Source organism: Ischnura elegans, chromosome 8, assembly GCF_921293095.1.
Source record: "Ischnura elegans chromosome 8, ioIscEleg1.1, whole genome shotgun sequence".
NCBI lineage: Eukaryota > Metazoa > Arthropoda > Insecta > Odonata > Coenagrionidae > Ischnura > Ischnura elegans.
Genome location: NC_060253.1, coordinates 34,078,245 through 34,102,243, shown reverse-complemented (window position 1 = coordinate 34,102,243; position 23,999 = coordinate 34,078,245). Strand labels below are relative to the sequence as shown.

Sequence of the window (23,999 nt, the reverse complement as noted above, 5' to 3'; positions counted from 1 at the left end):
GAAAGAGTAAAATAACTAATTTATTGTTTACGAAACTTCAATGCTGAAAGATACAGAGTAATGGACATCATTCATAGCGCTTTCAACCACTACATATATTAACACTACAATAATCAACAACACAGATAAATTAACCAGGACAAAAAGTAATTTACTTCAAAATCAAGTAATAAAAAAATTCAGCATAAGAGAACCACAATATTGTACTATTTCCTCCCTCCTACGAGTAATAACATCTCAATTGTTTGAAAGTAAATAACTACTGTTCATTCGATAATTTTTAGCATATGCGCTACAACCACACATAAGTCCTAATATATTCACGTTATCATGGTCAAAATATAATTCTTTGATTTGAAATGACATCTCCACCAAAACCTAGATAATTTTGAACAAGGCGCTTCGTATTTTATATTTTTTTTGCGATTTCTAGTTAGATTATTACTTCATTCAACTCATTAATCACAATGAATTATAATTATCGGGAAAATAGCCCGACAACCGGTCTCGCGCCTTTTTGTTTATTGCGCCTTGTTATTCTTTTAGTTCCTTTCCATGGCAACATTTTTATTCAATCGCCCCCCCCCTTCCCTCAATAATCTGTCATGGCCTATTCTAATAATTTCAAATATGCACGTCTCCACACTATTCTATAAATTCATTAGTCTTCCCTGCGCTTCTTCTTTCAATACGCTTAGTCTAACCCCAGTCTATTTTTTAACATTTTTTTATCATATGATTTTTTCAACAAAATATCGATTGATGACCTTCCGTACATTTGGAGCATATAAAGAAGGGGTCAATGGAATCCCTGACCAATCAACGACTCGTTCTTTCTGGGACAGGTAAGCGTTTCCATGGTGAGGCAGCCGGACAGCGTCAAACATAATCACCGATAAGGGCGATGGCCACACCCCTTTCTTGATATCTAATGAACGACGTCACTTACACATCTGACGCGTTTAATCACCAGGAAGCGTTCGCTCCACTGAAAATTAAATCACTAGCACCCGGTATTTAGCTTAAAAGATTTCTGAAATGAGTTTCTGCATGCCATGGCCTTTAAAGGACCTCTAAATACGGCGATAATATGGAACTATTTTTTCCGGAGTGACCGATAATGCAACACTTTAGTGTGGATCCCAGCGTTTTTACGAGGTCAATTGGGCACAATTGGGAGGGCCGGTAAATCTGAGGTTGAAGGAAATTGCATTGGCGAGAATAGCGGAGAGAAATGTATGCCACGATAATCAGGCCATATTATCAATGATGAAACCCAAGAGGATATTAATGGCTCAGGGAAGCTGTTTCCTGAACACGTGAAAATTTACACACTGGCAAAGTAATCTGGACCATCTTAACGCTGAAGTGTCGAGAAAAAATGACGTGAAATACAAAATAATAAGGTAATAGAACTCCATCCTTCCAAGAATAATCTACAAAATACAAAATGCAAGATGAAAATCATAGTCAATACGATTAGCGAAGTAACATAAAGGCGCTGGACATACTGGGGCGAATGATTGGAATATCGGACTCCAATTATTCTGGTCCATAATTATGTATTATAGTCTGTTCCAACTTCAAAAGATGGTGGGTAAAGGTTCATTTATCTTTCGAAGAGCAATCAATAAAAAATTCCATCTACTTCACTATGCGCAGCAAACCGTTTTGCGATATTCATCGGTTACAGTAAAATTTTCAGCGAACTCTAAAGTGAATAATTCATGGACATCTGGCGATATAGCTGACAAGGCATAAGTTCATTATTTCGATACGACGTGAGCATCGTAGTCTGAGATGTGTTATCTGAGAATAAAGGCGGATATGTGACTACAGAAGGCGGGCCTAAGCCTCAAGGAAGTGAATTGTGGATGTAACATGATTCTCGTATTTCTCCACCTGTCACAAACCATTTCCGGCGAGAGACAATAAACAATTCACGGTTTGAAACCGCTTATTGCCAACGTATGATCACTATCGATAATTAGCTGAAAACTGTGCTCCCAGTCGCCATCGACGTTGAATTATAAGTACTAGAAATAGGCTAGGAAAATAAGCTTGATACTATTCATAAACGTATGTACACGCAGCAGAATTTCCTTTATCAAGCGGTCTCGGAACATACGCATGTCATTCGGTATCCCTGCCGAATCAATTTACTATTTACTTAAGAAAGAAAAATATTCCGGGAATAAATGCGAGAAAAGAGATAAAACTTCACTACTCCGATAAAAACCTAGTCGCTGAAATCAGCAATTTCTCATTCAGAGAATATTCTCGATATTTATTTGCCAAAATGAAATTCCTTTCCCTCAAGTAGAAATGATAACAAAAACCACACTTAAAATTCACGTAAACATGCGACTATACCGATCAAAATGAAGATAGTGATTAAAATAAGATGTAAATACAGTAACGGTGTCCCAACTCTTTGCCGCTACTCTCGTTGCCCAATTCGTACATCGCCTGTTACGGAAAATTAAGATAGGGTATTTCAGCCTCAGATATCGCAGCCATAATATGAATAATTATTTTTGCGAGTAAGCATAGCGAGGGAAAGATGTAAGATCATTCACAGACCAATGCGGTTAGACTTGACAGTAAATAAGATGCCAACAAGCAGCGAAAAATGACTTATTCGCGTTAGAAATTTGACGTATACAAATTAAAAGGAAAAATAATCAAGATGGATGAAATTTAAACCAATGTTCTACGTTCTAATTTCTGGCAATGAATAATTGCCATCTATTTCACCGACACGCACTGGATAGCGTAAGACCTGGATTTTTTTCTCTCGCCGATCCAACGAGAAAATGGATGATGTTTCCTCATGATAAAAACCAGGATGATATCTGTCTGAACGTTTTCCACGAGTCAACTGAGTTTTTGGTTAGAGAGGTCAAAATAAAAATCGGAATCGTCAAACGCCGCAAACTTAAAATTAGTATGACATCTGCCATACATTGCAATACTTGAGCGACTTGTATGAAGAAGTGAAACCAGTTAAGTCAAATTTACGCTCTCGATTAATAACAAGCAGCAGATGATCAGAATATATATCTTGGAACAATCTTAATTTTTAATTCACACGGCTGTGAAATAATTTAATTTCTGTTATAAAACTTATGAACTCGCCTTGCTGTGAACTACATCGTGCATATATTTAGACATACGGCTGTTCACATAGTTACATGCGATTTTGCAGTAAACTTTCTTTTGAGGAAAAAATTGGGATTAACCATACTTGGGAAATAGATTTTTAAAAGGTTCCCGCAATTCGAGGAAAATTTTTAGTTCTCTTACGTGTGATGGGGAGCGTGGTAGTCCAGTGGGTAGACCGCTTGGCCGCTTACCGAAGGGTCCTGACTTCAAATCCTACGTGAAGTCGTCCGACACCCCTAAATAAAATCCTCGAAGCGTGATGGGGCCCAAAGGAAAGAAATTAGACCCCCTGCCCTGAATGATTGATATTCACACGTCTGGGGTGTGCTTCACCCTCATATATCCAAGCCAACCTCAACGTTGAATCACTGAGCCAGTGGTATGAGAAATTTAACGAGCATGACGGGGTATGTTGTCAAATCCATACAACATGTCACTTTTTCATGGTGGTATTAATTGATGACCCAAACGGTTGAAACAAAGACAATGGCTATTTTCAGAGACCCATTATGATGCTTAACATTGCGGAAAAATAATCTAATACATTTTTTGATGCAAGAAATTATATCGGGTACACATTTGATCATAAACTAAAATAGGAAAAAAAATTACGCCGAACTCGAAAAACTCAAGAGCCGCTCAAGAGTGCCAATGTCTCCTCTTCTAGCACTCAGAGCTCCGCTTAGAGTAAATATAAACGATAGAGCTCAAGGTGGCAGCGCAGTACCGAAAGAAGAGGCCAACGTTGAAACCCCAACTTAACCCATTAATCCCCAGCGTTGCGTTAACGCAACATTATTGAATTCTAATTCTCAGAACAAGTTTCTATCTCAGAATAATTTTTTCTTCGATTTACTGACTTTTTTTAAGTATCCCTAGATCTAATTTTATCATCTCCATCAATATTTTCATTCATATAATTGTATTTTTATGACTGATGGCGTTTGGCATAAAAATCGATGCGCACATACGAGACACCCTAGGAAAAATGACATACCCCAGCATATCTGTTAAGGCAGAATGGGGCATTTCCTCCAAAGTAATACTTGATAACTCCCGGCGAAGATGTCGAGTATACAAATCAAGATAAAAAATAAAATATGTAACCTAATTTTTAAAAATTACTTTTTTTGTATTCATTTCCCGGAGTTTCTCCAGCGTTGCGTATACGCAGCATTTTGAAAATCATGTAATATGATGAAAATATTTTTTTTCCAAAACTTCATCTTTAACTAGGGCTAAATAAATTGGAAATACGAAACAACCGAAGTTAAAAGCCCTACACACAATCTGGGGGATTATGGATTAATATAACTTTAGCCCATTAAATCAGCACTCATCATGAGTCAACGATCCTAGCATTATAAACATTTCTCGGGTTTCTAGCCGAGTGAGAATTTTTTGGCCTAACGTTTCGACGGAACACTCTTCCATCGTCCTCAGAGAATTAGGGCCGTATTTATAGTCCGCTTCTGGGAGCCTTCTATCGATAGAACGCTTCCACATGTCTTCCAAGTACGAAATCGGTATTTATAGACGCATAGTAACCTTCTGGAATACACCCATTGTCACAACAAGCTGGGTGAGGATTCGAGCTTGCCCTGCGACATAATCGCGAAGTGGTGGAAGCAGGAACTACATTAGTTTGAGATGAAGAAGAATCTTTGTGTTATTGTGTAATGTTTTTCAGGCTCAGTTGCTTCTGTAGTGCTCTCTTGAAGTTATGTATACTTATTTATACCTTATTAGCTATTATTATGATTCATATGATATCATATGCTTAAGTATTCCTGCGATATAGTTCAAATGTTAATAGTAGTTTCTTCACGGTGTAAACATTATTCTGTTTCTTTCTTTAGGATGCAGATATGTTCCCGTTCATGAAATCGGTCACCAAACAATTCCAGAAACCTCCGCTTACACTCTTTTGATACTCTTCAGGACGATGCAGTGTCGACGGAAGAATTTTTTAGTTGTGTAGAGGGAATGACGTGTCTTTACGCAGGATTGCAAGTTTATTTCTTCTTGATGCTCATAATCCTTCCGAAGTTTCTTCGTACGAGTTGTGATCACAAGTTTATGTAACGGTACTAGTTTTCAACAGAAAATTTCGGTGGAATCGTGTTTGAAATAGTGCTACGTATCATGACTTTGGTGCATTAATGCATAGCAAGAACTACCCGACATCGCGAGTGTTATCTGTTATGAATTATTGACAGATTTAATAATAAATGGTGCTAAAATACATGGCGAAAGTGTTTTCTTGTTTCTAATGTCTACTATTTACGTTTGTTCCATCAATTTGAATATAAACGTGGCCAAAAGTGATGGTTTCCAAAACATCACCGGCGTCAAACGGTAAACGTCAATTAATTTAATTTATTTTCCTTAGTAAGTACTTGATTTTTATTGGTTTTATGAAATTGATTAATATACTTGCTAGCTGTGGCAAATATGTTTCGTTTGAGGTCTACAATTTTAAAAATACTTCCCACCGTGTTATTAATGAATGGGGTCTTTGCATAAAATTTTTTTGCGCTTAAATATTTCTTCATCGTATAGAGGAAAGGAGGTAGATGACGAAAAAATAGGTTTTAATGCAGTAAAATGGAGAAATATATTATTAAATGAATAATAAAATAGCTAAAATGCCAAGGAAATCGGCGGGAGAAGATACATCCTGTGATTCGTCGATCGGTTGGTGACGTCACTTGCCCGTAGTTACCCATATGAGGCCTCATTGCGACTGGGAAAATTGTCGAAAACATGGCATTAGAGGTAAATTTTGATAAAGGAAATACAAATAATCTACCAAAAGTAGATATATTTATGGTGGCGGATTATTTGAAGGGAAATGACTGCTTCAGCATTCCGGAAGTTAGAGGAACGAAGGCACTTCGGTAAGTTACCTGATGATGTCATCTCCATATTACAATGTTACGTATGGATTTCACTCAATGTTCCGAATATTTTAAATATAGCATAAACTATATCGATTCATTGGCTTTCTAATTACGTTTTTGTGATGCTACCTTGTGGCAGCGAATGTTTTTCGTATGACTTCTACATACTGAACAAACCTGTAAAGTAATTAGAAAATTGCAAATTTTAGATCATCTCGAGAATGCTACGGCGACACAGCCGTAGGATATGTGCAGGTGAGAAGGGAAGGAAATATGTGCATCGTGAAGGGACGAATTTGTCCGGAGCACAGAGTTCGGAACACAGCATATGCAGTTGAAATCCTCATTAATGAAGAAGAGGAAAAGATCACGTCCGCTTCGTGCAAGGACTGTATTGCAAGCCAAGGTGAGTGCAATGATAATTTGTTTATATTTCTGTTTTCTCTTTCATTAATCTATGCCCTTCAATCTTCAACTGAATGAGCAAACCAAAATAATAATTCAGCATTTTCATGAGTGCAAAGTAGTACCTACTGAACAGCAATATCAATGTTGATCATATCTAATGATACATTTAGTTTCTAATATTGAAATAAATAGTCCGAAATTTATGGTCTTAAGTTATGATAAGAATTTTTAGTATGTAGTCATGTTTATTCAAGTAATTTTTATCTGTGGCAAGTTGAACTGATTTTCTTGCTACAAAAATGAGTAATTCGTCATTACAATTTTAATAATTATATAGAAAAAAATCAAAGTGCAGGGAATAGTTTGTCTGGTGAAAGTGTTACGGAAACTTTTTACAATGTGAGATATCCTACAGATTTGATATCAATAGAAATCCATAGTTAAAAAAGGGAAAGATATGAAACCTTGGCAATGGTTTCTATTTCTTGTATATGGTTAATTAGGTGTTTACTTAGGGAGGAGAGAATACTGAAAACCATAAGTAAGGGATGATGCTACTCTGCATCGGTTTGAGGGGGAGAAAAAGAGAGGGTAAATGGATAAAATGAGGAGTAGTAGGCCATATACAAGCATGACAGTCATTGTACGAAGAGGAGCAGGCTGGGGTGATATGGGAAGCATATGAAGTGTTTCAAGTGGTTGGCGGAGAGAGGAAGTTGCTTGATGAATTGAAGAAGGGGCAGAAGGTGTGGATGAATCTGCATGGTTAAGGGTTGGTGACTTATTTCTCTAAAACTGAAGGAAAGGAGTATCAAGGATCTACGAGAGCTTGAGATTGCATTTCATCTGCATCTGAATGAATCTTAAATATTGGGAATGCTATGAAAAACTTCAAGTAAAGACAAGAATTGGCTGTGATGCTGAGAGGTGCATTTAATTTAATCCAATGTGAAAGTTTTTTTCATAGGGCAAACATGTTTTTACTACGAGATCTTTTAGTAGGATTTATTGAATTATATATTTCTTATCTATCTCCAAGCATTGCAAATAATTTAGCATTTCATTTATTAATTGATCTAGCTCCATCTTTCGTAATGAAATTTATGTACCAAATTTTTCAGGTGGGTGTAAGCATGCTTTGGCTTTTTTGATGTGGTTACACCGCCGCTCAGAGGACCCTGCACCCACAGATGTCCAATGCTTCTGGAAGAAGCCTAGGCTGTCCACAGTTGGCAGCAGTTTAAAATTTGTGAAGGCATCTGACTTTCCAAGGTCAGAGAGCTCTAAGTGGAGCTTAAAGCCTTGTGTAGAAAGGTTTTTGGGAGACATGGAGAATTTAGCAAGGGAAAATAACATTGATTGCCAACTTGCAAGAAGTAATCTTCAAGATCCATTGAGGTCCCTATCCCTTCATAACTTAATGCTTGATTTTGTAATGAATGGAGCTGGTTCTGCTGACGACTTCCTCAGTTTTTCTGCCTCTAAGCTCACCAATCCAATCTGTGGTGATATTGCATCAGCCACTGCAGGGCAGTCTTCCAATCTCCTGTGGCAAGAACTACGATATGGTAGAGTGACTGCATCTAAAGTGTATGGTGTAATTCACTCTAAATCAGTAGGTAATTCTTTTGTGCAGAACATCATTGGAACAAATAAACTGCACGAGACTGTGGCGATGGCCAGGGGGAGGAACTTAGAACTATTGGTACTGCGGGAATTAATGACGAGAGTAAAAGAAAACATTAACCAATGTGGTATTTTACTTTTTCCTGGGTGTCCAATAGCAGGTGCATCTCCAGATGGCATAGCCAAGGAATATGTCGTTGAAATAAAATGTCCTTTCAGTTCGAAGGCACAAAAAAAATATATATTAAAAAATGGGAAAATTGCTTCTAAGTATCTCAGTCAGATACAGATGCAGATGCATGCTAGTGGGAGGAAGAGAGGCCTGTTTTGTGTTGCTGATTGGCAGTTTGAAGAAAGTAGGCACATTGACCTTGCTTGGGTTGATTATGATAGGGAGTATTGTGAAGCTATGGTTGAGGAGGTGAAGGACTTCTGGAAAAAATATATTTTTCCCCAGCTTCTGAATGCAGCTAAGTAAAGCTTAAATAAAAAAAATTATTAGCCAGAAATAATGAATTTGTATTTATGGAAATTTGTAAAAGGCTATTGTTCATGACCCTCTCCAATATATAAAGATGTTCATAATTACTTAATTCTAGTGGTTCAGCTCAATTATTGTTTAAATATATAATTGACAACATTTACTTTCATTTTAAAGCTTTTTATTTGGCCCATTGTTATTAGTATTTCAGATATGATGAGGTTAGAAGCCAAGGGGTAAAAGTGATTTTTATCTTTAACAGAGTTAGGTACAGAAGTTTATAGAATAAATATATAAAAACTTGGTAGAAAAGGAATACGAGTGAGTAGGTATCTGTTCCGTGCTGACATAGAGATCAAAATCAAATATACTACTAAATATCTACTGATCTAATTTGTCTTCTTTACCTACTTTCTGTGTCTAGCTTTGTTTAGAAAAAAGTTCCTTGCACCCATTGCCTTCTCAGCCCCTCACATAAGATCTTTGAAATCACATAATCAACAGAAATCACTTTTTTGATGCATCTCACTTAAAAGGTAGAACTACTGCAGAGCTATCAATCAGAGATGAAGCAGATGGACAAGGTGGGAAACTCTCAGGAGTTCAAAAAAATGAATTTGCTACATTGTAGTAAAAAGTATAGCTTTATCTCAAAAGGACAACAAATAAATCACAAACGTGACATGTGCAACAACAAATAACTTTTCAAAACTAGAAAAATGCAGGCTACTAACAAATAAGCTACACTTTAATTATTGGTGATTGAGTATTTACTATACCACAAGCTATGACTATGACATCATTAGTGCTTGCAATAAGCTGGCTAGGGATTATAGAGTGAGGTTTTAAAAATTCAAATTCACGAAGCCTTCTTATCACCCTTTCAATGTGAATTCTAAGGCTGGCAATCCTTTTTGTTGCCAGAACGTCCTCTTTTGTGGATATCTGGCCAGCTGCCACAGATGGAGGCTTTACCAGCTGGCATCCTCGGGCTTGCAGCAGTTGGCCAATGCCTTTAAAGCCACGGTCTGCCATGACCACAGCCCCTTTTGGTAGCCTCTCCAAATACTCACACTCCTCTACCAAGAGGGAATCAGAGATTCTGCCTCCATACCCGTCTGACACAAAATTTATAAATCCATCAGGGGTTGATGATACAAGGTACTTCAGGGTATTGCAGCCTTTGTACTGGGACCATGTCAATGCCTGTTTGACAGGATCACTAGGCTTCTCTATTTCAATTTCAAGGCAGTCTATTATAGATTGCACATCATAAAAATTGAACCTGAAAGGTATGGGAAGCTGCCTTTTTATAGTCACCCTATCAGGCCAATAGATCAGTTCCTTCAATGTGTGTGCCAGGATTGGAACAGTTCTGTTAAAAATTTTACATGCATGGCCACATGATATGCAAAATTGATCCGCGAGCCTTTCAAAAGAATCATTTACCTTGATTTTCATGAGAGTCAATACAATGTCTCTCTGGCCAAGTTTAGAGTATTTCATTATCAAAGGCATTGCATGAGGATACCACTCTACTGGCATGCCAATATACAATTTGGATTTCCTATTAACACAAGAGAGAATTGTATCAGGGTCCTGAAATTCATGAGCAGACTCATCACTCTCAGATGAGTGTGGCTCATATTCACTCCCACTGCCATTTTCCACACCCTCAGTCATTTCATCTGAGTCTGTTGTGACAGACTCCATTTCCTCTTCATCCACAGCCCCACCTATTCTCTTCAGTGGAGATGTCGACACATCTCTCTGTAGCTTGATGGGTGATGTGGCAATGTTAAGTACTTCCTTTTTTGTTATATTACAATTAATACCCTTACTCCTGTGAGAAACAGAAGTTTGGGCACTAGAATCACTAAATGTTTTTGTAAGAGTCAATGGCTCATAGTTAGATGCAGCATTTCTACCCTCATGAGCTTCAGAGCAGTCTAGTTCTATGTCCACTGACTCCTCATCCAAATTATGACTTATTATATGGGGAGGGATATGTTTATCAACCTAAAAGAAAAGCATATAATGTATGAGTTGCATAATTCAGGCAATAATTTTCAAGTAACTGACATACATTTAACGAGACCCTTATCTCCATAGTACCAAGTTGATTTTTTTTAATTTGAGTAACTGAGCAGTACCAAACTCTTCACTTCAAATTTTCAATAATAACTTGAGCTTATATGAAAATATACAAACTCCTACTGGGCAAATAAGTATAGAATTAAATACATGATTGACAACATTTTATTTCAATTTCAAGCTTATTATTTTGCCCATTTTATTTCAGATATGATGGGGTTAGAATCCAAGTATAGCCAATAGTTATAGAAGCCAAGAATATGGATGTCACATTTTAATATGAAATATTTTTCAGAAATATTAACTGCTGTGTTGTTATTAGGCTTCAATGTGGCAGCATATAATATATTAGTCAGTCTATGCCTGTAGAACACATTTATGTCTCTATAACTGTTTCTATTTAGTGATTATCATTTATTTCATTAATTAATTAAAATATTAATTTATTTAAAGGGCAAATATAAACAATGCAGTCTACACTTAAAGTAGGTACCTGTAAAGAGTTCCCATAATAAGACTGTAATATTCATCAATTCACATTGAGGCTACAAATATCTTTAGATCCAGCCTAGGGAGGGCTGCATATGTATAACTTACACTCAGTGCGTCTTCTACTAATCTCTGCTGAGTCCTCTTCATGGGTAATTTTCTGGTGGTTGACGCAAATGCTCTCTGCCGATCTTTCTGGCAGCCAAATATGTGGGGAAAAGCACATTTTTTCAATAGCTTATGCCCTCCTACCATTTTGTACCTCATGAAATTTTCCATGTCGTCCTCCATCTATGAACAAAAGCATTAGGTATATATTTTTAACTGTACATACCAAAATCATACCTCAAACTATTGACTTATGATCTACTAGATGCTTCTCCAACGTTTTCTTCGTCAACAATTTACATCCTTTGATTTGCAGTTTTTTGGAAGCATCTATTTTCCATTTCATTACGTTGGCTATTTTGTACGATTAACAGATTCATTCAGCAGATGTTAAAGGCTCTTCATCATGAATAATTTACGCGTCATATACATACATTAGCATCTATTCAATAAGCGTCAGTAATAAATATTAAAATACCTCAAAATGGTCCTCGCAGCAATAAAGGGTTGATTTCAGAGAGACATCGAAGTTTCTTCTTGCAACTCGAAACCATTTCTTCCTCCGTTTCTTTTCCTTTGGAACTGCGAAAAACACTTTGCTGGGGTTCCTGCTGCTTGTATTTGTACATTCAGGTACAAAACACCATTTATATGCCGACATTACGCACAGTTTATCTCTGACTTTCGTGCAAGAGAGCGCGTAACAAGATCAAACCATTAACTATAACATACCCGTTGCTCGAAGTTACGGGCAAGTGACGTCACCGGCGGCCATGTTCTTTTTTTCTTGTTTTCCCGGACGTTCAAACCGGGTAATTTTTACGCAGCCAAAAATGGCCAAAATTACCGTAAATTTAAGTTTAAATAGCATTTCCGTATCAAGGATGAAGTGAAGTTTCCGTATATATCGCTAAAAAAATCCATGCAAACACCCCATTGCCAATCCTATCAGTGTATTTCAGCTTGAAATTAATATATTTTATTATGTGCAGTTTCAGAAAATTTTAGTTACAGTTTAGAAATGTTTTACTTAAGAGGCAATAAGACAAGACTACAGACAGACTGACTGGCAGAATAAATAGAAACTCCTTAACAAACTCATCTAACATGACGAATTATGCCGTAGTATTTCATATTTTTACAGGCATCAATTATCATGCTTACAATTTTACTTTTTTATGAAATGGTTACAATATCTGCATACATAATAAACTTTATGTTGGAAGTAACAATTTTATTGGTTAAGTCATTGATAAATATTTAAAAAAAAAGCAAAGGACCCAACACAGACCCCTATGGTAAAACTTTTTTATCCTCTAACATAGAGGAGAAATAGATAGTCCCATTTTCCAGTAGGCTACTCTGTTTTCTTTCATGAAGATATGTTTTAAGCCAATTTAATTGAACACCCATAATACTTATTGATTCACATTATTAAGTAATATGACATGAACCACAGCATCGAAGGCTTTGCATAAATCAAAAAAATATTCCCATTACCTTATTTTCACTATTCATCTCCTGTATAACATTGTCAATGGCATTAATTAAAGCCAACCCTGTTGATTTTCCATGCCGAAAACCGCATTGGTGAAGTGATAATATGTTTTGTCTATAAAGTTGGTCAATGAGCCTTTTGCAGAATATACACTCAAATAATTTGCCAAATTGTGGTACTATATATCTGTACTGGCCTGCGGTTTTGCAGGTTATTTCTGTCACCTTTATTCTTTCATACTGGGACAACCTTGGATGTCTTCAAGGAATCTGGATACGTACCTTCCTACAGGGACTGATAGTAAAGGTCTTAATTACGAGGGAACCACATTCTGTAATTGTATTTCCCATTATTCCATCTAGTTCAGCAAACGTTTTCTTGCCTATCCTGGTAAAATAGGAGCACAGTTCACTCTCTAAGCACAGTTGAAGTACATGGGGCAACATATCTTATAGTTTACCTGAGTAGCTCTTATTTGGGTGGAATGGGCTGCCTTGTAAAGGTGTAAGAACATGCAATTAAATGCATTGGATAGCACAACTGGGTTTGTTGTAGTTTTCTCTTGATTATCAGTGACTTGGTCAGGCAGTATGACGGTGTTGGTATTGAGATCCCCCAGCTACTTTAGAATAGTGTGAGGTATTTCTAAACCTTTGGTCATTACATATTACCTTTTTGTTTTTTTTTCAATAGATATTAAAAATATTTCTTAAGGAGAGAATACTGATGTTGCAACCCATCATCTTTATTGGACTGAATTTGCACACACAACATTTTTAGCACCCTATCTATATAATTTTTAAATTTCAGTAATAACCCAATTTTTGGTGTTATCCCTCCTGGATTGCTCTGACTGCAGTGGAAAAGCTAAATCAAAGTAATACTTAAATCTATATAAATATTTGTTATAGCTATCATTTAAAGATCTTTTACTATACATGCCTTTCAATCTTCTTGATTCAACAGGACCCAAACATAATTCGAACTATGCTTATTGAAGAACCTACATTTTCTTAGTGTTTTTGCCTGATGATGCTCCTCATGCACATGGAAAATAGATACTATAGCCGAATGATCTGATAATACTGGTTGAAATACTTTAATAATAATATTGACTTCATTATAATCAGAAAAAACATTGATCAGACGTGTTTCTGTGTCAGCTGTAACTCTTGTTGGATTTTTTACCAATGGTTTCATATGATAGGACTGTGACATTTGCAAAAACTGTCTTTTCTCCTACCCATCCTTCAATAAATTGCAGTTGAAGTCACCAAGTACAACAGTTGGCCTTGACATTTGATTAGTTAAATTGTACAACAGGTTATCTAAATTTTCCAAGAAGCTGTTAAAGCAGCAAGCAGGGTAATATGCATACTGATAAAAGAATGTAATCACTATGGGCAATAGTGTACTTTACAGCAGCACATTCAAAGAACAGTTCAGAATTTAGGTTTTTCACCAAATGTGACATGTTACTAAACACTGCTGAACATTTTATACCTATAAATATGCCATTACGATGATCCTTCCAACGAAAGGAATCACCAATAACATAGCCTGATATTGTTATGTCTTTCTCTTTCATCCAATTTTCACTTACACAGATAAATTCAGGTTTCTCCATCTCTGCTAGTACTTCTAATTCAATTTGCTTACTACTAAGGCACTCAATTTTTAAAACTAGTTTTTTAAACTCTGAACGTCACTTTGAATGATTCAAGTCAATAGACCCTACGTTGTGGACTAGTCAAGATTCATAAGTATCAATGGTTGCATCACTATTTCCTACAAAATTTGACTTATTAACCACATTACCAAAGGCAAATATCTCTAAACCTGTATCGTCAGCCCATAAGGTTACATCATACAATTTATCTAAGGGCCACCTCAATTTTAAAAGAAGCAAACATATATTAACTTTGTTCATCGTGGGTCTACTTTTGAATGAAATTTTAATTATCTGACATAGGATCTCATTCATTGTATTAGGATGAATATGGGCCACAGAAGAATTTGCATGAATATGATAATATAATATTGGCAAAATAGCCACTTCACTCCCCCATAAATATTTACATTTTACCACCATTATCATGCCAATGATTTCCAAACTTGGTGTCCTCATTTCACATTAGATATCCTCTGAATTGATGGAATAGGCAACCACAAATATTTAAATAATTTATTGGAAAAAAATTGATATAAGAAAATAAATCAGGTATAGAATTCTCCTAACAGAAATATGAATTTGTGCTTCAGCAAGCTCCTCACTCTTCTCGAATTTCTCTTGCTGCTGATTCCAATGTACTTGCTTTTGCTCATGAGAATTCTGGGTTGTCATTTCACTCAGTGAAAAGTTTCTCTTCTTCATTTAAGATAGTCAGCATGTAATTTTGTATTCTGTCTTCCCTAAATTAGACCTTTCTTCCTAAACATTTCGGGCTGAAAATATCATAAATGGATGAATATTAACAAAATAAGCAGCAAGCAATTAATCCTAAACCAAAATTGCATATTTCGATTGCTTTATCATTACTCTTGCATTTACTATTCAAAACTTCAATTTCTTGCTTAATTCGGTAATTGCATCTTTATCATTTATAAATGTCCTTTTCAAATACTACACATCAAGCTGAAGGCTCAGTACATTAATGATGTAGATAGAATGCTGATTTACCTTACCTTCATGATTGGCATTCCATTCCAGATTATTATTAATGATATCATGAACTTTTTTCTCTCATGAATGTCATTTATTCGCAAGGAAAAAATTTCATACAGAACAGGGAAGGCCAGTTATATCGACTGTCCGATAGAAATGGCACTAGTAAAGGCGAAAGGGCCGTGATCGACATAAAAGTTTTTGAGATATATCTAACTAAAACGAAGATTTTGACTCGAGAATATTCGTGAGTTTTGAAGGATTACAAGTTATAATGACTGGCATTTAAATCTACCACTTAACATTAACGTATGTCAAAGAAAGAACTACTTAAGAGAAATAATAAATAAAAAACAAGCAGCTGACCATTGTGTTACCTGTAATAGATTGGCACGTTGGAACATAAAAATCAACAAGTAGCGTGGTTCCAAATGACATTCCGATTCCTCACTACTTAACTATCTCTCAGGGTTTATTCGCCAGTTGCTTTCTTCAGCACGCGAAACCACGTCGGTAATTTTTGTTGACACTGTAATAAAAGCAATACCGTAAAATGCTAACGAAATTGACGTATACATAATACCTACTAATATTTCCGCGATGTTTAACGAGCAATAACATATTCGCTGCATATCTATTCACCTCAATCAATCACATTTCTCTTACCTTTATTTCAATTTATCCTTTATGGACAATGATTTTCGTCATGGAAAGAAACTTCGCTGATTCAGTTGAATTTATTTCTCAAAACGATAATCGGATTTATTTATCCTCGAGATACTGCTTCTTTCTAATATTTCCTGCAATTTTCCTGTGATCTCAAACCGTTTTCACCCACATCTAGCGAACTATTCTTTTCTATTTCCGAAAATAAACAACATTTGTTTGGCCATTTCCAGCGGTTAAGCTAGAAACAATGGAACGGCGAAAAACAAATCTCTATCCTTTCGTTGGCAACGTTGCCATGTATAACACCCACAAGCCACCCAGTCGGAAGTCTTCCAAAAGAGGTTTATAAATACCGATGTCGAGAAGTCGTCAGGAAGCCATCCGGATGGAAGACTTGTGGAAGTCTTCCATGGAAACGACTATAAATACGGCCCTTAATGTGCTGCAGGCCTGCCTTCCTGCGCTTATATAGCCTTTCAAACCGGGGGGCATTGTTGTCGCCTTCTGTCCGTTATCTTTTTGATTAACGGTTTCCATTCCGTGCTTATCGTGTACCCAGAATCGCGATTTACTTTATTCTTCTCCAGCCGGATCTCAATGGCTTCTTTAAGGAGACGATCCCAAAACAAAGGTGCCTTAGAGATCACTCGAGCCTCATCGAAAGATATTACATGATCTTCCGTTAGGCTGTGTTCAGCGAGGGCCGATTTCTCCGGATGGAACAGTCTTATACACCTCTTGTGCTCTTTAATTCGTGTCTCTATCGTGCGCCCAGTCTCTCCGATGTACACTTTCCCACACTGACATGGGATACGGTAAACTCCAGGTGTTCTGAGTCCCAAGTTGTCCTTCACAAAATTCTCACTCGGCTAGAAACCCGAGAAATATTTATAAGAAATATTCGCCGAGAAAAAACAAGATCATATGGATCCTAGCATTGGTGTGACGCAGCTCTTCATTCCGCTCTCCTATCCACTAGTCTGCTCTTGGTGACGTATTTCTTCCCTTTAAAATCCTTGAAACTCAACATGGGAAATGGGAACATCAGATAAATACATATAAATAAGATTGCCTTGAATTCCTAATACTTCTCCTTCCTGGTTAGTATTAAATTTAATGGCAATGCAATTCTAAATCGAAATTAACAGGATTCAAACCATCATTGTAGTCGTTATCAGCGAACAGACCCATCACACTGTCTTCGATTCTGCTATTTCAAATATTAATCCCACCTGTACTAGCCAAATTCACCCTTATACATGTTTACTTCGTTGAGTATCACCGTATTAGGAATATTTATACTCACCCTCAAAGTAATGACAGTCCTTGCAGGGGAGGTTGAAGGTCTGAATGTGGCGGGGAATCCCCAGCCGCATTGCCGCCGTTTCCACCGACCGCGAGAATGGGGAGAAGAAACCGACCATTATCCCCCGTTAGACAAATCGAATTTCGCCTGATAACTCTTTAATTCCTCTTCCCACGCCAGTAGAGATCGCCCACTCCCAAGTTCCCCCTGCTGTCCAACTACAAAAGAAGGCGCATGCCCACCCTGCTGCTCTTCACGGTCAATGTGGACAGCGGGAGCGAAAACGGATTACCCACACGGAAGAAAAGACCACCGCTGGCTAGGAGGATACCCGGGGGTCAGGTCACCACTACAGAACTACGGTGTCCATTAGTTCATGGAATCGTTATTACAGACCGATTCAAGGCTTTGAAAGACAAAAATGTTGAGATTCCAGGCAAAAATTGGACAATGAGGAACTTGCATGGGTCGTAGATTGCTCTAAAAACTATTTTGAATAAGTCAAATGGATACATTAGCTCGCAAAAATACCTTCAGTTTCTCCATTAAACATCAAAAGAAATAAAAAAATTGCATTTAAAATCGAGAAAAATTTCTCTGAGCCGACCACTGCGCGAAGACACCCGAGCGTTGCCGAGGCCAGGCGTGACGTCATAGGTGCCTAAACAACCGTAGGGAGTAGGGAAATACGCTGAGCGCATGGTGTAAAATTTGTTTTGAGGGAGTATTTAGCCGCTCATCGTCACTTTATTTTGTTCTGTTATTCTTGGGCAAGTTTTCCTATTGCAATTGTGCCTAGATTATTACTTGGGATATTAATAATGCGGCATCGGGATGATGAAGTACAAGCGTTTCACTTCGTATGTTTTCGTTATCAGAAAAATGGATGATAACGTTGCCACTTGTTCTAATAGTACACCTGAAATTCATCTACATCAACATAATACCCCGCAAGCCGCTTAAAAGGCGTGTGGCATGGGGTGTTAGGACACCAGCCTTTTTTTAGGACACCAAAAATTGATGCCACGACCCTCATGGAATTTGTTAAGACAAATTATTGCTATACGTCGGCGGCAAATCGAGTTGTAAAAGAAACTTGTAATACTGGAGGATAACGATCGTAAGCTGTGCTGTTGACATTAGAGTAAGCTGTGCTGTTGAATTTGGCAACGCCGGATTAACGGAGAAGGTAGTCCTATCCGTCCTACGGTACGAATTCACAGCAAAACAGTCTGCACACAATCCACATGTGAGATCGCGAATCGATTCCGCTGCCAACACACACACAAGTTACAACCTATTTCAATAATATAGGTAAATCCATAAACAATATACTAGCATATACCATAAAAATATAGTGGGAAATAGGCAAATACTCTTATCAAAAACTGGATGTCACTATCACATTCTTATATTCGTCACGTACAACTTACAATAACAGAACTCGTTATGATGAATACAGCTATTTATTCACTGATTTAAACGCTTAAATTAGCCCACACAAGTGACACAGGTGACATTTCTCACTACTATTCGTTGAAATAATGGAATAACAAACTTCACACACAGTTTTTATTTCAATAGCGTGATCGTGAAATGTCATATCTACGGTGAACAACGGAGATTAGCACGCCACTGACAATTTTTACACTACTCTTAGACATTTATCAATAGCGTAATAGCACTTTTTACAATTCAATCACGATGGAACACTGATAACTCTTGGCCGATATTTTTCAACCTTGTCAAACTTTGTGCATTACAACCACTGGCACTGTGATTATTAGCAGTAGCTTAACGGGAGATGTCAAGTTGAAAATAACACTATTTTGGCACCAAAATGTTCATAGATGTCTCCAATCAGCGAGCAAAAGTTGCATTGACTGGAATTCACCCCATAATACAAGCACAGACAGTCCTAAACGACGAATTCTCCGGTACCTACGAATAAACGGATGAAGTTATTGTATATAAAAGCTAAGCGGACATTAGTAAACATCAAAATCGTTCTAATTACATACTTAAATGAATGATATGCCGTCGATAACATCAACTTACAATTAACGTATCCCCCTTCCAATGGCCGTGGCTCAGACTCCTACAACGATGTTATTTAGGTATTATCAAATTTTTGGTTTAACTGCTCCAGTTTTATATTTTATGCCCTTACTCAGATATTAATATTATAAATAATGCAAAATACGAGGGCTTCCAAGCATCTATCGTCGGATATTTATCTTTAAATATTAAATAATCAACACGTCTAACAAACGAAGCTCCCACAACAGCTGGCAACTATTACAAACAATCACAACAATAGCTTCGCGTGATGTTTAGGCACCTTTGACGTCATCGAGGCTTCGTCGGCAGTGGCTTGGGGGGTGAGGGAGTTTTTCCCGCGCTTTAAAATTCGTTATATTTATCATTAAATATCTCGTGAAGGAAAACTCAGATTTACATGCGGTTTTCTTTGTTGTATTCAGAAAATAATTTTCTGTCCGCTTATGAAATTTAAAAAAAATCATGCAAGTTCCCCATTATTTCATGCATAAATTGGAGGATCTTTATCTCAGCGCCTGGTTCGTTTGAATAACATTTCACAGTTAAAACTACAAAAAATAGATAATATAACTGATGTTACGTTTCAAAAATATTTCATTCAATTTTTTACGGAAAATGAATGTTGCAAAGGATACCCCTGTACGATTGCAATCGTTCAGGAACGATTCTGGGCTCTCAGGTTACTTTTCTAAACTTGATTTCTCCCCAAAAGTAATCAAAAAGAAAATTAGTTCATTTCAACTAGCTCATCAACACTAATTTAAGTAACATCCCCGCAAAAATCTTATACCACACTACACTCCCCAAGAACAATACTCAAACCACTACGCTAGTCTCATCTCCATCCGCATTATTCGCATACTATTTCACCAAAGCAACTACTCAATAAGCCATAATACATATTAAAAATAATCCTACTTTCTAATTCTATAGTGTATTTTTGCCAGCAATTCAAATGACTCCCCAATTTTTGACGACTACAAATTTTGTACGGCGTAGCGAAAACTTTGCCTCACGAAAAATGACTCATCAAAATTAGATAGAAACGTACTTACCGATTAGATGGATACCCTACGCGAATTTTGCTTCTTTCCTCTCCTAATTTTAACTTTTCTATTTAAATATCTCCAGGAAGCACGGGCAAAAAAACGCAATAAATGAAAAACTTTATAAATATGGAAATAACATGCTACTAATGGTAACCACTAAAATAACCTGCTTAACATGATATAACTCCAGGTAGACTACTACACAAATGAAATCCGAGATAAACTGCAACAAATAATTGAATTGAAATTAAACAAGTTTTTTTATCAACTTGGCATGCATGCTAAGCTTAGCTTTATATTTTAAAATAGGATAAAATTCATGACTCCAGATATTAATTTATGGAACTTGGGAAGACATTAATTTACAACCACCTTATTTTAGAATTTAAACCGCATAACACGTATTACTGTACTGTGGCATATATATGTGCACGCGAATGCTTATACTCATTGGTACACGAATATGCCAATGTGCATACGTATTCATGTGCATTGTAATATGCCACACTGTGCTGACCTACAAGGTTTACACGGTATTCAAATTTTGTTCCTTCATATTGAATGCTCAAATAGGTACAAAAGGAATCGGTTCCCCTTCCTTCAAACAATGAATACCCCAAACAAGTTGATCTGCTGGCGCCTCCAACACCCAAAAATAACCCATGGAGAAGGGAGTAATTACTTTACGGAGGAGCTGCCGACCCACACTTAATACTCCGCTACTACCCCCCGCGCATCTCGAAGTCTTCTGACCTCCATTCCGACAACCGACTCCGACGGGACGCCACCAGAGATGCCGAAAAATGGAAGCCACCGGAAGCAATGGAGACCAGCTAGTAGCCGACTACGTGACGGCTTACGCGACCGAAAAAATTCCGAGAAACACCGCGGAATCGACAGCTCCCACCGTTGTCGGGCGAGGTCGGATCGCTTCGGGAAGGCGTCAGCCAATCGCGTATTAATGGCCGATACCGCTCGACCACGCCCACCTCCACCTCCTCAAATACTACCCCGTTTGGATCCGTCGTCCGGTGGCAGAATAACCCCGCTCGGCGGCAACACGTTTGTACAGTTAAAGCGAAAAAATGAATGGCTCACCTGGACTGGATTCGACCTCCACCCCCTCAAACTCTCTCTCCGCGACGTAACTGTAACGCATACTTTTCATATTTACGGAAGTTTTAAACGATTATAATGACATCTCTATCAATTCTCGCCAGCAGGAATTCATGCTATCAAATCAGAATAATTATGAACGAGAGGAATAAATCAATCAAACGATCAAGTATGGAATGGCAAAATCCAAGATGGATTTGATGGTTCTTTTCGCCGAATCGGACGAAAGCGGTTTTTATTACATGTTGTTCATTTTGACAAGAAATTTCCATATACATTTACGAATACGATGCGACACATTATACTACTATGCATAATCACGAATACGAAAAATACGATACATTTCCAAATACAATGCTTACAAAGAGGGAGAGGTATTGAGGCATGGATATAAACTACATAATAATTATTTCATTCGTGAACTTACTCAATTTTCCATAATAATACTGAAGCTGAGGTTTCATTGTTGGTCTCAAGTATTGATTAGTGCGCAATCACCAGGAGCTATTTTTTTATATTTAATTTTATCCTACGATCTACAAAGGAGGTTCTATTACGGCCATAAAAATCAATTGTAATTATGATTTCTGCAACGTTTTTGGACACCTTAAATATTGTCAAATTCAGTGATAAAATCGCTAGGTCATTGAAAGATCATGACATCAAAGACAAGCCAGCCATTATAGTGAGCAATATTGCAACAGTCATACGTCAAAACTTACGGTGCCACTGAAAATGGGTAACGATTGAATAAATGTTCAATATGGACAAATAAAAATTAGCTTTTTCATTCCAGCAAAAAGTTAACAAAACGGGTCGTGGGCTTTTGGAATGAAATATTTAACGGTGGACAACTACAACTTGATACTGAATAAAAAACACGAAATTTCTGTAATAGCCTAATTCGCATTTAATAGCTCTGCAAAGGTTCCTAATGAATATTTTATCATGAATATTTCATAAAGTAACGCGTCAATCCATTCGATTTGGAGCACATGTCCCTTTCAAAGAGATGGTGACTATAATTAGGATATAACAAAAAATACTTTTTCTTGTAAATCATACGCATTCCATTTGCATGAAAATAAATTTCTATCATATAAACCTACAATTGGCCTAAAAATTTATAAAGTTTATCATTCATATTATACCGAAGTTGAATGCTTTCATGGGATTGGTTTTTGAAACTACAATTGATACATTTAATCGGAATGAAGTCAAAATTATTATCAGTGCTATTAATACGATAAATATAAATACTATGAATTAAATATCTATCCTTACTCAACAGACCTTTCCATATGAATTAAAAATTCCTTTCATTCTAAATAAATATCTACCTTATTAATAACGTGTTGCAATTATGATAACATCAATAAATTGAAACGTAAAGGAGTCAACGTACTACACACACACAATGACGTCTGATAATGACCCAAAAATATATTGGAGCCACGGGAAATATATCATAATCAGCCTCATAAATGTGGCACAACAATGGCCAATGAACTTGCGATTAGGATTACCAAGACGAAAAAAAACATGTTACGTTTTGAATATTGGGTGAATGTTGAATTAATGATGATAACAATAAATTGAAATATATAAGAATCATCGAAATGCATATGCAATGACAACTGAACATGTTTCTATAAAATATTGAAACTGAATGAAAAATATAATATTAATTAACCCCAGAAAATGTAACTCACACATAGCCATTGAACTAATGATCAGCACCACGAATACAAATTAAAAAAAAACAAAAAAAAAACACGTTACGCATTGAATAGTGAGCGAATGCAACATTAAGGATGATAATAATAATTTGAAATACAATAAACCACAGAAAATGCAGCTCACACATTATAATAAACTAATGATCAGGATTACGAACACATAAAAAAATAATAAATGAGAGGTACACGTCATGGATACAGGAAGGCGATCGTGACAAAGTGAGTGCAGGGGAGCGCAAGATTTAAACGGACATTAAAAGCCGTGCACGGAAAGGGGGAATGGGTCGCACGTGACACAGCGACGTGACGCGGCGACTCTTCTTCCGACCCGGACGGACGCGTCGGCCGCTTTTGCTCGTGATTAAATTTCCGTTTAGGAAAAATGCGTCCATTTTTTTCCTCTTCCCTTTCACGCCTGTTTTATAAAACCCGACGCGTTCCGGTGCTCGATCAATCAAGGACGTGATTTCACTCGAGATGGACGTCGTGATCGCCATAGCAGTGGCCCACCAAAGTGATTACTTTTTTTTAATGACGCCGGATGAGGAGAAGAAGAAGATTGAGACGTTGCAACGGCTTAGTTTCAGCTAGAAAAAAGTATTTACATGGATGATTAATGGCG

General features: G+C 37.0%; 2 protein-coding genes across 3 annotated transcripts in view; one reads left to right on the top strand and one right to left on the bottom strand.

The window, feature by feature from the left end:
• Positions 1–23,999, bottom strand: part of LOC124164363 (autophagy-related protein 16-1) — a 427,221-nt gene that overhangs the window by 46,100 nt on the left and 357,122 nt on the right. The window lies entirely within an intron of this gene.
• Positions 5,784–8,695, top strand: LOC124164364. The gene is made up of 2 exons (XM_046541657.1): positions 5,784–6,474; positions 7,598–8,695. The coding sequence occupies exons 1-2, from the start codon at positions 6,342–6,344 to the stop codon at positions 8,578–8,580; spliced, it is 1,116 nt and encodes a 371-aa protein (XP_046397613.1). The 5' UTR covers positions 5,784–6,341; the 3' UTR covers positions 8,581–8,695.

Bases quoted from the DNA above. Each gene is read 5' to 3' on its own strand.
- LOC124164364 (XM_046541657.1), top strand. From the start codon at position 6,342: ATGTGCATCGTGAAGGGACGAATTTGTCCGGAGCACAGAGTTCGGAAC. The intron at 6,475-7,597 runs GTGAGTGCAATG...CAAATTTTTCAG, and splicing joins GGACTGTATTGCAAGCCAAG to GTGGGTGTAAGCATGCTTTG.